At 42.1% G+C, this 16232-nt stretch overlaps 1 protein-coding gene across 2 annotated transcripts in view; it reads right to left on the bottom strand.

Moving 5' to 3' along the window:
* fam172a (family with sequence similarity 172 member A) overlaps nucleotides 1–16232 on the bottom strand; it is a 99644-nt gene that overhangs the window by 32539 nt on the left and 50873 nt on the right. For both annotated transcript variants that reach the window (XM_037257771.1, XM_037257772.1), the window contains exon 8: nucleotides 16032–16151. In XM_037257771.1, the coding sequence (XP_037113666.1) occupies nucleotides 16032–16151 (120 nt within the window). The remainder of the gene's footprint in view (nucleotides 1–16031; nucleotides 16152–16232) is intronic.

Raw genomic sequence — 16232 nt, 5'->3', positions numbered from 1 at the left:
AAAGAAGGAAGCCGGCAAAGACATCAAGATGGGAGCTCGTTTACTGTCAGAAAACCAATGTGAAAAGCCACAATTATAAACAGAGCGCAAGTGCAAACAGAAAGCAGAAAAATAACAAGCGGTAAACAAGTGACAGAAGGGAAGAAGAGTCCAGAGCGTGAAGATAGGAAAGGGAAGAGCTTCATAACCATCCACTCGGCTCAACTCAAAACGTGCCCGGACTGCACACAGATAATGTCAGACTACCCACTGAGCGCTGGAGCACTGCTTAAATATTTGATTGATTAACTGTCCCGTTGCCGCCGGAGAGTACCAGGCGAGCGGCGAGAGCAAACACACACCACACAAACAAACACCGGAATTTAGACAACACATTCCCATAAATCTTAACACCAAAAAAATGAAACAAGAGAACACACACACTTACTGGAAAGCACCGCAAACTCTACAAAGATACAATAAGTGGCACAAGCTGGAAAAATAAACATCAAGCACGATGACTGATGCTAAAGATGTTGTCATCATAAATCAATAGAAGATAACAGACTCCTGGAAATGGTGACGTTGCAATGTGTTCTCGAGAATTTTGCGGGGAATGGGACAAAGTTCAACTATTTGAGTGTGACCAGCAGTGGCAATGAATCCCATGTCACACTTTTAATTGATAAACTTTAGTTTTGAGCTAGTTTAAAAAAAAACACAGCTAGACCATCAACATTTGGAGAATTAAATTCATTATACAGTTACCGTATTTTTCCAACTATAAGGCTGATGAACAGGTCTACATTTGGTCATTTCCATTTATTGGGGCCATTTGGCACATTAAGCCTTTCATGAACATGGGCCAAAGTTGACTGGGCCCTCCACTACTGGGCCGCTTCATTCGTGATGAATTACGACTTTTGACGTGAGGTCACAGGGAGGTGGGCAGTGTTGCGGGTGCGGTGTACTCAAGCACGCCGACGAAGCGAGTGTCATCCACTTACACACGTAAACACACTCATCTCTGGCTGTGAAAACACAGCCCCCCCCACTCCCCGTGCTCCAACACCCTCCACGGGAAGAGACAACACCAGCGCTTCCTGTGGCTTTGATGCTGCAAAGCCAGGTCCCCTGTCAGTCCTCAGCTTCCTTTGTCTTAACCGCAGGAAGGAAACCCTCTGCAGCACGATGCCACGGGGGCCCTCGGGAGCTCCGCCGAGCGTGTTTGTGTGCGTGTGTCGAGGGGCTGCACTAAGGTCACATGCATTGAGTTGCTGGCGTGAACTCTGGCAGTGGCTGTAAAAGGGAGGGAAAGTGCAGGAGGGACCGGCAACAACTTCCTCCTGGCTTTCCTTTCACCGCTTATCGGCACATGCACCATGGAGGGACCATGAGGGAGAGTGTGAGGAAGTGAACCTGGACTGATAGGGGCGAGGTGGGGAATTAGCTGAGTGACATTGTCAAAGTCGAGGAGGGCAGTGGGAGGTGGCGGCTCACGACTGAGTATGTTCAACATGCGTGTAAACGCACACACTTGAGTGGGAGTGGAAAGGAAAAGGAAGGGCAATAAATATTTACTGACACAGCACAAGTGAAGAATGGTTGTCCACTGGTGGAAACAAAAGGCAGAGGATGAGAAGCAGCGTGCCAGGAAACCTACCGGCTGCGGGCGCTGCGCCTCGCTTGTGCCCGTATGGAAACAAGAGGAAGATGGGGAAGGGGAGGGAGGGGGAGAGAAAAGGCAAAGGGGGGGGGGGGGCAAAAATGGGGTTGTGGGTAATGAGTGCTCATAAACAATAACAGCCCGGCGGAGAGCAATTGCTGTACACTCAAGAAAATGGATTTAGTTTCTTGATGATTAATTTGAGTGAGAATTTTTATGTGCTAGAGCATTGGGTCATGCATAATGGTACGTGCAATGTTTTTTGTTTTTTTTTCTTCCTGCATTACGTCCACACGGATAGTGCCGAGTGATTCGTCGACATCATCACAATTATTTTCAACATACTGGGAAATCTTTGTTTCTATATTTGTGGGCACAATAATATCGAATGAGATCCAGTATAAAAATAAGGACATATTTCTGATGCTGATTAAAAAAAATGGCTTGACTTTTTTTCTAATATATTTATATCACCTGTTGCTGAACCTAACATTAACAATTAAATAATAATAAATATAGTCTGATATTATATATTAGATAATTGCTACTATATTATTAAGATTATTATGAAAACCTAAAGAAGAAACAAGGGTAGCTTCTGAACCAACGCAAACAAAATATCTAGAAAAGTTTACTTGCATCAAAAGTAGGATTGTGATGGTTACCACAACATATTTCAAATAATTTCTAAGAACTGAAAGCAGAGCAACATCTTATAAACCTCGCACAACAAAAGACTCCTAAAAAGTCACATTGAATTGATATTGACACAGTTAACAGAGGAGACAGTTGAATAAAATTAAGAGCATCATATATTGTTGAATGACAATAATTAGTGAAATTTGCCAAATGGACATTTCTAATTAGACAGCCTCCCTTAAAAAAAAGTAGATTAGCAATGCTGCTTTTAATTAGCGTCCTGCGTTAATTGGAATAAATCGGACTTAAGAAAATCAGTGCGATGTACAGCAGCCAGCGTCTCATCATTCCCCAATCAACAGGCCACATTAAATTTGCTTTTGTGCATTGGAAACCATCAGATGGGCCTCATCTTCCTCTCCCTTTCTCCTTCTCCTCTTCCCAAGCCTACGGCAATGCTGTAAAATAGAAAGCTAACCTCAATATTTTCCCTCACGGTGCTGGGACTTGCTGGCCCATTAAATTCTCCTTCCCATGTGTCAGCTTGCACATTTCCACCATGAAAATTCCGTATAATTAAAGTTTCTTAATGATTTATAAGCTATAATAATAGCCCAAAGTATTTGAGAGCAGGTTAAAGGGACGGCCTACAAGTGGACGCAAGGCGATGACCCTGTTTTAACAGTTTCGGATGGGTGGCGAGGGGGAACCATGCTGACAAGAGGAATAGGGAGGGAGGGAGGGAAAGAGGTAGAAATGGAGCGGGCCTAATAAGGGGTGTGTCGAGGAAGGAGCCGAGACCTCTGTGCGCTAACTTAGGGTGAAAGTGAGGCCTCTCTGAACTCTGGCAAAAGAGGAGACAGCTGACGACGGACCAACAAAAGCACACGCAGATGTTCACAAAATCTGAAAAAGTTACTGGAGGAAAGTGATGCTAGAACCGCAGAGGAAACGATAAAAGGACACAGGCAATTAAGTGATTTCACGATTTAAAAAAAAAAAAAAAAGAAAGCCTGAGACTAAATTTGTCAGAGTGGACTACCGTGGACAAAATTTTAGAAATTGTGATTTTACGGCACTTTGTTTTAGTGGGACAAAGCATCAATAAATGAAAAAATAAAAAAATAAATGTGAACAAATATAATAAATAACTGTATCAACATGCTTTATCATGTTTTTTCACATATACACAACTATAAGACACTTTTTATTCAAATTTATAAAGCGGGAATAAGTGTGCTCCAGATATCAGACTTTATGAATGGTCCTGTTTAGCGGGGTGATGAATGACTGTAATTTTTGTTGTTGTTCCCCACAAAAACCTCGACATAATACAGCATTGTAAATATGGCACAACTAGGCAACAGTGCTGTGTGTGCAGTGTTCTAGTCTGTTGTTGGCTTTGTTAACAAAGCCAATGTCTTCCGCTACTTTAATTGAAAACGCTTACCTAATATGTGGCTCAAGTTGAGTGAACTCAAAATTGCAAGGCAACAAACTGATAACATTTTAAGTTGGGCAATTCAACAAAATATTGTTTTAGTTTTGCCAATGTGAAAATTGGCTTCCTTGCATTCGTCCAACTTAAAAAAAGTAACAACAACTTGTTTCAGAGAAAACAATTTGTTTGCTTTGTTGCGCTAACTGCTGCCATCATTTTTTTTTACAGTGTCGTCAATTGTTATCAAACCACAAGCCTGTTCAAGCGGGGCATCCTCGGTCAATTTGAAAACTGTTTTCTAGGGCCCCTGGTAGTCTTGGGTGCTTAGAATTACGCACACACACATACACAGATGTTTACTCTCCGCTGCTTTTCCAATGGCAAGGATGATGCAATTGCCACTTAAGAAATCAGTGGTTTTTTTCACACTCCACCAAAGCAGCAACAATGTGTGTTACAGTCTGGGTGTTGCTGTCCATATCCAGCATACACACACACACACACACACACATCCAAGACAGTAACACACTGATTTTCTTCACTAACTACCCAGAGTTGGCATGCAGCTCGGCATTTCTCAAGTGCGATGCGCTGTGAGAATATTTGCAAAAGTTTCACTCACATCCTTAGTAACTATTTGAGAGATTGTGAGCACGTAAAAGTTGAGTTCATTAGTAGCTATTGTAAAAAAAAGGTGTAACGGATAAAATAATGGTAGCAACATCTCGAGTTAGACAAATTTTCACCTTGGCTGTGAATGAAGAGGGAGGAAGAAGCAAATGAGAAAATAACAAATGTGAAGGTGCCTGCTGCGCCACACATTAACGGCAAAACAGGTTTAGACGTGTGTGTGTGTGTGTGTGCGTGTGTGTGAGAGGGGTCATCAAGGCTGCAGGAGGAGGATCTGAGAAGGATTAACTTCTAGAGCCACTCCAACCGTCCCTGAATGAGGAGCTACCATGCCAAAGATGGAAAACAGGATGGAAGAAAGTTACGGGGTAAAAGTGAGGAAAAAAGTTCTTCCTTGCTCTTATGTTTTTTTTTTTTAATGGTCCTTAATATTTGCTTTCCACTGTGCCACAGGGGGGAGAAGACATTATTAAAGAAACAGGTTGTGTCATCCACATGTACTCAAGGGAACAAGGACATAAGAGAGGCAAAAATACAGGAGGCTGAAGGAAATTAATGGAAATATATAACCATCTGAAATTAACTTTTCATTGCCACTAGCCATGATTTTAAACAGCCTTTCTGGAAGAAAGAGACTTGAAGACATGTTACAAATTGGAGCGACTGAGAGGCTACCAAGGTAATTTGCCATATCAAGCAAACACTTTGCAGTTCTAAAGGCATTTACTTTTATAAACAATCGGATGAATGATTCAAAGATAAAATGAAGCAAATTACTTGGATGCTGTTAAGTATTCAAAATGAATTTGTCAAGTGAAACCCAAAGGGGACAAAAATAATATGTGGATTTGATTTTAATTATGTAACTTTTTTTTCCTGTTGAGCTATAAAACACCCAAATCAGAAACCACTTAAACAAAATTGACAAACAAACTTTCTGCGTTGGTTTACATTGCAATAATACTAAATCTAAAAATAATAATTTTATTTTATTTTATAATTTTATTTTACCATTTCTGTTGATATAAATAAATAAATAAATAAATATATATATATACAATTTGTGTGTGTATTGCTGATTTAAAAATTGCTTGTGAGTAGTAAAGTTGCTTGAGAGTAGTGCGAGGGACACTCATACACAGTATCTACTGCCATACATATTTCACTATAAAGTATATTATTAATCTTAAAAAAAAGCAATTAAATCAAAGTGGTATAGCGCCTGAAGCTATGAGGACTGTCATTTCTGCTGGAAATGCCACAGAAGATTACAGCTAGGTTTGTGGATTCCATCAACCCCCTTTTTGATTAGGGAGTCAATTATTTCTCATTACTGAAGATGCTATTTCTGAAAAAGACCTTGTCAGTCAATCATGCAAAAAGTCCTCGAAAAGCGTGAATAAACCATTAAAGCGAGGGAGGCGCATCAGGGGAGGAGGGGGGGGGCTGTTGGAGGAAAGCACGCTGACCCCTTTCCTCACCCAAACTCTAACTTGTAGTCAAATTACCTTTTTAACTATTACACCTCTGTCAGGTCTTTGTCGGCGTATGGTAATTCCAGCTTCCGATGGAGGACATTTGAAAGGAAAACAGTATATTTATTAGTTTATCTCACACAAATGCATTTAGGCAGAAGGAATGCGGTGATTATCTTGTCATTTTATCATTGTTTGTCTAAGTGCGAGTGAGCATGTGTGTGTGTGAGCCATGGACGATTCCCGGCAACGTGATATTTTGTGTGCATATGATCAAATGTGAATGCATACATATATACCGCATAAATGTATTTATTTGTATATGTATGGATGCGCGTTAGTGCGAATGTGTGCGCACGACGCCGATGGCACATTTCTCCAGTCGTCTTTGTTCTGTGTTGGCTTTGACACCTCAAAACAAAAGCGCCACTTCAAGTCGTCCAACCCCATCCGCACGCTGCCTGGATGGGAGCTGCCAATTAGCACTATCAAAACACCCCACATCATCTGTCTGCTCACCAAGAATAAAAAAAAAATAATAATAATAGGGGAGAATCACATTATGCAGTGGCCATGAGGAAACGGCGCACGCGTGCAGAGTCACAAAAGTTGTATAAAAGCACTAGAAGAGGGAAGGATGCTTACTTTGCAAATCCCCAAAGTGTCAAGTTCTATATCAGTCTTTTTTTTTTTTTGACTAAACAATGCAGTCGCTCCCGTCCACTCGCTCCTTCCTACCTTTGTTTAACGTCATGCTCGGTGAACAGTGTTTGGCGTCAAGCGGGCAAGCCAGACACTGCCGCGTGACCCAAGGGACCGAGGGCCAACCTGGGCAGCGAGACGAGGAGGGGCTACTTGGCTGTCACAGAGAGTCAGTCGGTCTCTGCGGGTTAGGGGTGAGCGCAAGTGTCTGGAAGACGACTTGTCGCTCCTCTCCAGCCCTTTTCATTAGCCTGCGGACCTGCGTTCAGCTAGCAGAAATGGCGGCTGCGAAGGCGGGAGGAAGGGAGAGGGGGGGGGCTCGCAGACGGGTGCGGAGCAGAGCGCAGGCCCCGGTGGCCACCGGAGACGTGCTGGCTGCCTGTCTGAAAGCAAGTCCGTGTCATCCATTACAGACTGGAGGACAGTTTTTTTCGAACAACACGCAAGACACACATTTTTACAAACAGACTAGTTTTGGATGCCGGAGAGGAGACGGGTAGCAAAGGACAGGCAGTGCCCCCTAGTGTTTGACAGAAACCAGACCAAACAAACTGGCCGCAACTAGACGCATCAAGACACTGGACGCAAAGCGACACTTAAGGAGGGAAGGTAGCGAGTGGCGAGGAGGTCAGAACACAAGTGGTATCGCATGGGGAATTGGGAAGGGAGGGACATAAGTTCCGGAGTTGGTGTATCCAATACGTTCTCCAACCATGTTCTTCACAGGTACTGCAAGCTCCGGACGTGTTCCTTTGCCTTCTCTGGATGTGCATTCATGACACCCTAGTTATTGCACAATTAAACACCCAACATAAACAAGTGGACACATTGACACTGTGAGCTTAATGCTAGCAATGAATGCAAAACCCTATTGAGCGGCTAGAAAAAACTAGCGTTAGAAAGCAAACACATGCTGACAAGGTTTAACAATACTCACAGGCATATATTCTTCCTAACCTGTGAAAAATGAGTACGTGTACCTCTATTTCTACCCCGAAGAGGCCACAGACGCAACAGCAGGTTTACCTTTATTAAACCTAATACATTTTTAATTTACTTGTAACAAATTACATTTCTGGTTGTTCTTTTAAGTTATAATTAAAGTTCAGTTTTGTTAGTTCAACAAATATTAAAGTTTGAAATTAGTGAATATTATTATTACTACTATTTTAATGTCAAAAATAGACGTGATTATTATTTGTTTCTGTAATTCCAGCAAATTTGGAGCGTATTTAGCTTCTCCGTGGCTCGATCTGTACGATACTCCCTCTCTCTACCTTCCTTTTGACTCTTTTACAACCCTCATCGTATTTCACACCACATAAAGCCTTAAAATGGCACATAAAACAGTTCATCTCCTTTCACTCTCAGCTTTCAGGGCTTAAAAAATTAAATATGTTTTACCGCAAGTACATAACTAAAACGGCCTACGGAAGGGGAAAAAGAATTTAAACAAAGGCTTGCCACAAGTAATGGAGGATATAGATCAGCTCAGAGACAAAGTTGGGAATTGCAAGCAGCCAAAAGTGATTGAGGGGCCGTTTTTTTTCTTTGCTGTCAATCACTTTTCAAATGAAACAAAAAAAGAATGCCACTGAAACGTATATACAAACAAATCCGTGAGCGCACGCAAATTGAGGTCGCGCAATGATGCCGAGGGATCAGAGTTCAGGCAAGCGCTGAATATGACAAAGCAGATGTAAGCGGAATAGCAAAAGAGGACTAAGACGGTTTCAACTTCAACCCTGAAGTCACTGAGTTCATTGACATTTGCACCTCGCTGTTCCTCACAGCCTTTCACAAAAAGTCTAAAGACGTCTTCTACTTTCAGCTCAGAGTGAAACCGGTCACAATCGTAAGGGAGATTGAACGTGATGAATTCAAGCCATGCCCACGCGGCAATTTGCAAATGCATGTGCCCAAAGCATTCCTCTTGTGTATCCAAAGTGTTCTTAAGGAAAAATTAGCAAGGAGGGGGAGGGAAAAATGACAAGTGACAAGCGATTCATTGGAGCTGTCAACATGTCATCTGTGGCACATTCAAAGCTGGCGTCAAGCGAGCGTATTCCCTCGCTGGTGAAGGTGACCTGGGTCATAACCATCTGACTCACCCAGACACAGCAGGTGAACGCCTGGAAATGCCACAATGAGAAGAATGGAAAGCCGGCGCCAGAAAAAAAAGGGTGAAAATGCAAATAACACAACAGAGGAGAGAGCAAAAAAGCAACAATACTTTTTTTTTTTACGGCACAATATGTCATTTGCATTTTCCGAGTTGAATTCAAATAAGCTGTCATATAATACGTAAAGATCTTGTTGAGAGTTTACCGTTGCAAAAAAGTATCGCAATTGGACAACACGCTAATATATTGGCTGAAGTTGTACTCACTGATGTTTAGATAACGAGGGGCGGGGGGGGAGACTAATACGAACTATTAAAAATATTTATGGGACAAAGAGGTGATCAAAAACCAAGAGCGACGGCCAGAAGCTCAATTGCGACCTCACTTAAGTCAGAAAACGCAAACTGACGCCACAGAGTCATGTCGCAGAAATCAACGGCGGCGTCGAAGGCTTGTTTGAAATGAATGACGGCGTGAAGGAGGTCAGAAGGAGAGAAGAGGGAAGAGAGCGGGACCTTGCCTCGGAGGCTACGAGCCGAGGGGAAGCTGGAGAGCGGCAGACAAAGCGGCACACTGGAACAAAGAGAAGAGGTGCATTGTGGGGCTTTGAGCCCTGTGCTGCCATGGCGGAGTAGCAAACAACGGACATATGAACAGTATTTGATCATATATATAGTAACACAATTAACCATTAACACCCCCCCAAAAAATACATATAAAAATATAGCAAAAATATATATATATTTTCTTATCTTTTTAAAGACTTTTATAAAGATTAAAAATCGGATAATCAGAAATTATGCTGATTATTTCGGAGAACTGTCCACAAGAAACGTACGAAAAATATTTAAGGTAAATTTTTCCATCCATCCTCTTTGACATGACAATCTTTTTTATCAGCCCTTCCTCTTTCCGCGTCCCTTCCTCTTCTTCCGCCAGGTTTGCTGAACTAGAGCTGCAGCTGAACTCTGGGTAGCACTGTCTCCAGGAAAACAAACAAAAAAAAGAAAAAGTGATCAATGTGAGAAGGCACGAGGCGCTCATGGACAGGCCAATCAATGGTGGAAAGAACCTTGCCCAGAGCCTTATGCAAATGGAAGCACGTCCCGTAACCTCGGGAGTGAACATGCGCACTAGATCAATGGGACCAGGGTAGGACCTTACAGCGAGATTGGCCCAAGCCAGTAAATATGTAATGATGAATCCCTTAAGATGTCAATGAACTCGTACGAACGAGCCTAGCTTCTTACATTACAAAGTGGTGCCGAAAAAAAGATTACTAATGCTGAAAAGAATTAGATATGACAGGGATTGGGACGGTCAAGAACAATCCTTTGAGCCTTGAGAAGAGATTGCTATTTCACTTCCTCTTGTCGACAAAGAAAAATAAGACGACAACAAGAGAGAGGCTTATGAATGGTCCTCTCAATAATACTTGTCGGGATGAGTTTCTATTACATCGCCATGGGAACAAGAGTGTGTTTTGACAAACAAACTAAGGAGAGTGCTTGGACTACATAGCCAAGATGCTCAGATATTACAAATGATCCTTTTCCTCCATAATAAAGCACATTGCATATTTTTGATTAATAATGGCGGTGCCAATGATTTCAGTTAGTTTCCCTTCGAGTAGGAACTGTGCATGAGACCTTTGGTAACACAAACTAAGTTGGAAAAGAGACACTAGGTTATAAATTCAGTGCTATCCAAGAGGTTGGAGACATAAATACATTTTAAAAAACAGACAGAGACAATGGAAACAAAACATGGAAGGGATTCCTGAGGCGTATTGACCGTTGCTAGCTTACAGTGAAGAGCAGCGAGGCCACGTCTGCCTCTAGGAAATGAACCCAAGTCAAAAAGCTGCATCAAAACACAACAAACTGTGAACAGGCATCAAGTTGGCGAGTTTATAAACAATGTGAATGAAATTAAAGAGATGGCATTGAGTTTGGAATTGCCCTTGGTTGTTGGAAGTCTCAGACGATCTATGAAAGCCAAAATGAAGAAAACTAAATTCAATGTAAAATAACAACGATGATGAATATAAATTCGTACAAACAATATGTAAGACTTCTAGTTCCTGCGGAAAAGTTGACAGAATGGATTCTAAACAAACAAATGCTTCCAGCCACTACTTGAGGAAATACATACAGAGTAAAAGAAAAGAAAGGACCAACATCTGTTATTATCGACTCAAACAATTCAAATATGGACAACATTCAAAATCACGTGCAAGCTAACGACACGTGGCCAAGTAAGCGCCTGAATGAGCGGCGCACTGTGACACGCATTAGCTAAAACACCTTTGCATTGATACTTTTTAATGAACCTTGATTTTCTTGTAAGCACACGTGCACCGAAAACATGTCACAAAATAGGCTCAATTAAAAAACAAATTCAACACAAAACACCCAACGCGCAATCGGCGACAATATTGAAAGAAATGAGTGCACGCATTTCTCGCCTGGGCTCGGCGCTACAAATGTAATCTAGAAAGCAAGGAAGCTCCCAAAACATAGAGAGAAACACCAACAAAGGTGAGCATAATGGCGTTGTATTGAAGGGAATACTTCACAAAGCCTATTGTGCGAGTATCCTTTTCAGGCGGCAAACCCGCTGTAATTTGCTCTGCGTCATCTGCCTCTAGTCACAATGCAGCACTACAGCTTTGAAATGGATGGCAAATGAAGGCCATTTGTACATAATCACAGCAGATAGAAGAATTCACAAGCCCTACAATGTGCTGTTGAGGTAAAAAGAAAGACCTTGGTCTCTCTGTGGCAGGCGGCATTGCCGAGTTTTGGCGAGGGAGCTCTTTTCTCCAGAAACAAGCAAATCAATTCAAATCAAATCAGCTTGCAAGCCGTGACATTTAAACTGTTCAATTTACATCCTTATGTTAAGAGGAGAGCCGCTCTCCAAGATGCCTATTCATTCAGCGGGAAATTAGACGTCTATATTTCACGCGGTTAATAGAGCAAATATGCCGTAGCGGCGGCGGCGGCGAGGAGGAAACCGCGTCTTTTTTCGCGGCCGTACAAAGGGCTCGGCGTGTATGTCATTATGAGCGACGTGCAAAAAAAAAAAAAACAGAGGGGAGAATATACATAATATAGACGAGACTGGAACGCATTCAGGCTCGGGCGACACACACAGACGTTCTCGGTGTCTGTCCTGAGGGCTGCCGGCCCTCGCAGCGGGACTTTTGTCATGGTGGTCCTTTTGTTTCACATCAAACAAAACGCCACAGCTTTGCATATGGCTCCACTAATTTCTGCTAGTGCGCCCCAGTCATTTATCATCGCCTCTCACCCTCTCCTCCTCTTTTTCTTCCTTCCCTAATGTGGTTCTGAGAGCTGCTAACCACCAAGCTGTTGTGTTTAGGATGATTCAGGCTTCTCCGGGCGACCATTTATATGCGTGGAAATGCAAACACGGGCGCACGTAAGCCCGCAGAATAGAACAAGACGGACACACAGCCACATCAGAACACACGGAAACGACACAATGCCGCAGCGCTTGCGAGCCCGCTAGCTATTGAGATTCAAAAAAAAAAAAGGAACAAGACATCTCTTTAGCCCCTTCCTGAAGCAATAGACATGATAGCACTCTAGAGTTTAGAGGGTGGTTGAGATGTGCATATGAACACCAAATGAAGAGATTTTCTATTAGTCCAAGTACTGTATCTCATTTCAGTTGCTTTTTTTTTTTCAGGGACATAATATGTTTCTTTAAAATGGAATTAAAAGATTTTCATACAAGCAATATCCAATTTTGGCTGGATTTAGCAATGTGTTAAATTGTTTCGAAACATATACAATAGTTCTGCTAAGGAAAGAAAATGGTACAAAATCATATTTTTATTAGCAGTAAGAGAGGAAAAAAATGGAATCAAAATGTTTATTGACGGCCTCTTGCGGTCGAGATTTAAAAGTAAAAGCTACCTTTAGACATTGGGAATTATTCTGTGTTCTCTTTCGTTCGGTACATTCACCTTCTGAGGAATAAACCTATTTGCAGTCTGACTGGGATCTGTATCGTGTTTTAAAAAAATAAAACATCACTTTCATGACTGTGCATTGAGTGGCCAGCTTAGTGCCAGGTGGTGCAAAAACACAGGAAGAAGCTTGGAAATGGGCAACTTCCGACAAAAAGACATTCAGGAGGGGAAAAAAGGCTTAATTGAATATTTTGAGTGTTTCCCGGAAATTTTCACGACAAGTTCATTAATCTGAACTTTGTTGAAAGACTTCATTGTTAAGCTTTGTGTCTTCCATGACTCAATTAATTTTTGATGTCCTGATTAGATAAAGACATACTTTGATAATTACGTAAGGAAATGAAGATGTTGTAGGGGTCCAAAAAGTCTAAAAATCGTAATCAATAAATGATTACAAATGAAATCCCTGTCGCAATTAAACAAAGGCAGGAAGGGGAATAGAAGCGCGAGTGTTTTCACTGCCGGCTGTTACCATGCCGGTCATGAAGCGAGAGTCCTGCACGGAGGGCAGAGTTGGCCCGGCTGCTGCCCCGAGGGTCACCCCGACTGGGCGAAGGAGGCTCCGGAAGGACAAAAGAAATGCAAACAAAAAAGAAAAAAAAAAGGGGAGAGGGCTACAAGAGGAAAGAAAACAGTGTTGCTAAGTCGAACCAAGTTGTCCAACTGTTTTGCTAACGGCGTTCTCTACAAAACATTGACACTTGTTCACTTTGTACACATCAAGTGTGGATGAATCATTTTAAAAAAATGGATGGATGGTGGCACCAAGAGATTTGGCCGGTTTTGTCGGACATGTATGAGGTACGCTCATTTCAATCTGCTGACTAGTTGGCACCCACACACTTGTGTGCAAAGAGACAGATGCCTTCTTATATAAGATCTTATATAAGGCTACCACATCCTTTCCAATAAGACTGCTGGCTTTTTTTTTTTTTTTTTTTCGAGCAGAGCACATAGGTTAGAGTGGGACAGGCAACTCTTCCGGAACACGACCACCGCCAACACGTCTAAGCTCACTCCTGGCGATGAGGATGGATGAAAAGACAAGATACAGATGGCGGACTCCTCAGTTTCTGTGGTTCTGTCGCTGAGATCGCTATTTTGTTTTTTTGATGTGAAACTCATTACAAAATAGAGCTAAACAAACACATTTTTAGATGAAGCCAACTCTGGCTTCTCTGGAATTGCCGCCAGTCAATCAAATATAGAACCAGAAAACCAATCACACATCAACACGAAACACGGCTAACACTTTGTGTATATACCATAAAAAATATTATTAACTAAATATATTTTTATATGATATATTTTCAATAATTAACACGATTAATTAATATTATTAATTATATTTTTTTTGTCAGATTTTGTACTAAATTCTCATGACAATCATGACAATTCTGAAAAGAAAAAAGAAGAGCTGCAACAGCTAACCAAAATGGAAAGAAGGAAAACGCGCAAGGGTAAAAGGGTAAACATATGATGGTGGATGGTGGTGAGAGGGGGGGTTGGGGTTCGCAGAAAGAGCAAGCAGCCTTTTGCCCCGTAGCTTCTCTTCCTGCACTTGCAGTCAAAGGCAGTTAGCTCCTCTTTGATGTTTCTATAATTAGTCCGTACGCAGTGTTTTTAAAACAAAATCAAATTGCAATGAAACACTTGAGCGCGCCACACAGGGGTTAACATGCTCCGGAGCATGGCGGGGGGGGGGCGAGCGGGAGAAATTAACAGCGGGCCCTTTTGATAGGCTTGATCAGAAATGTATTTATTAACTGCAAAGGGGAGCAGTAATTAACCCGAAGACAGCTTGTTTTCTCTGGGTCTTCTCATGTGTCGAACGGTTCATCCCGCAAGGCTCTGCACGCACACACACACACACTCTTCCCATCCCATCCCGCTGGACCAATTTCTCCTCAATTAAGTAGCTGGTGTATGTGTGCTAGTGTGCGCTTATAAGTGCATGATGTAGAAAACTAGTTGCTTGAAATCTTGCGTATTTCCTGCATGTGATCTTTCCGCCCAGCAAGGCTGGAGCGCATTTGGCTAAAAATGTCAAAGAGATCGGGGAGAGCTGCCACCGTGTATCCGCTATCCCAATTAGTTTCAGGTTGGAAGGAATGGCAACAATAATAGACAACAGAAGGTGGTAAGGCCTCGAGGGAAACCTGGCGCTGGCATTTACCAACACTGTCACTTAAAATGAACAAAGGATATCTTTCAGCTCTTTGTCTTGATGTTATCATCCCCATACCGCAGGAGCTGTATGTAATGTATTTATATACACGCGTGTGCCGGCCGGCCGGCCGGCCTGCGTGTGGCTGATTTAACAGGGTTCTCACTTGACAAGGACATTACTTAAAAGAATCCAGCAAGAATCTCGCAAAATCCTTTAAACACCCCGAGATGCTGAATGTGGGAAGGGATACAAAGGGAAAGAACAGTGATTGGTCGCCGCACAGTCCAAAAAGCCCAAGAGATTGTCGCCGACAAAACACGGCATGAATATTTAGCAGCCAAATTAAAATGACAAAATACTAGGGAGAAAAGAATAGGCCAGGTAAAAAGATAAGGGATGAAATATTTCTGAAATCACCAGTGGGACAAGTAACCACCTTCAGTCCCCAACTGATTGTCTGGCTCACATTGCAGAGAAGAACATGCAGTTAATAGTTTTGGTTCAAAATACATCTATCTTTGGTGACACCAATCCTGGAACTTTTCTGACACACCTAAGCTAACATAGACCAGTGTGTTCATCAAGAACTTCAATCCTGGAGCTTTTCCGACACACCACAAAGACCAGTGAGTTAATCAAGAACTTAGCAGAAACATTCAGCATATTATTCCTACTCCATGACGGGAGATGGAACCCGTCCGTCACGGCTGACTAGTGAAATATGTCAGCCATGTAAATGACTAGATCACGTCTTCTCCTAACATTTTTCAATACACCTCAAGGCTGAGGAATCAGGATGTCAGTAACAGTAGCAGTCTTTTGCCATCCTGACAGAATTTATTGGAGGCGATCAATTCTTGATCTAGTGGTTGAATGGAGCCCAAGGACAGGACAAAACAAATTACTAATTGAACAAGTGCTCCACTACGTGACTCCCTCAAGTGTCTGCAGTCGGTATGGCTATTAATGCTTATATTATGCGATTACTGTCCCTATTTAATTTGCAGTTTTTTTTCCTCCAAGGTTATTTTTTATCCAGACGTTTTGAGTCCTGTCACTTAAACACCATGGTACAATTAAAGGCGCCGTGTGCTGTAAAATGTGATAGCATGTTGTGTACATATGTTGAAATAACTTTTTTAGTGAGCAATTAAGAATGTGAAGCAGGAGCAAAAAATATTTAAAAAAAAAAAAAACACTGACCAGCTCCACAAAGGACAGCCCTCCATAGCTGTGGGCCACGATGAAGATATGCTTGGCTGCAGCTTTGGCCACAAAGTGATCCCACACGTACAGCACGTGTTCCTCGGAGGAAGCGTTTTCCTGCAAAAACGCAAACAGACTTTTTTACAAGCTTTGACAAAGCGGGTGACTCGTGAGCCAAACAGCAATCCAAATGTTATG

The sequence above is a fragment of the Syngnathus acus genome, chromosome 9 (assembly GCF_901709675.1).
Source record: "Syngnathus acus chromosome 9, fSynAcu1.2, whole genome shotgun sequence".
In the NCBI taxonomy this organism is placed as follows: Eukaryota; Metazoa; Chordata; class Actinopteri; order Syngnathiformes; family Syngnathidae; genus Syngnathus; species Syngnathus acus.
Note: the sequence above shows the minus strand (reverse complement) of the source record. Positions and strands in the feature narration are given on the sequence as shown.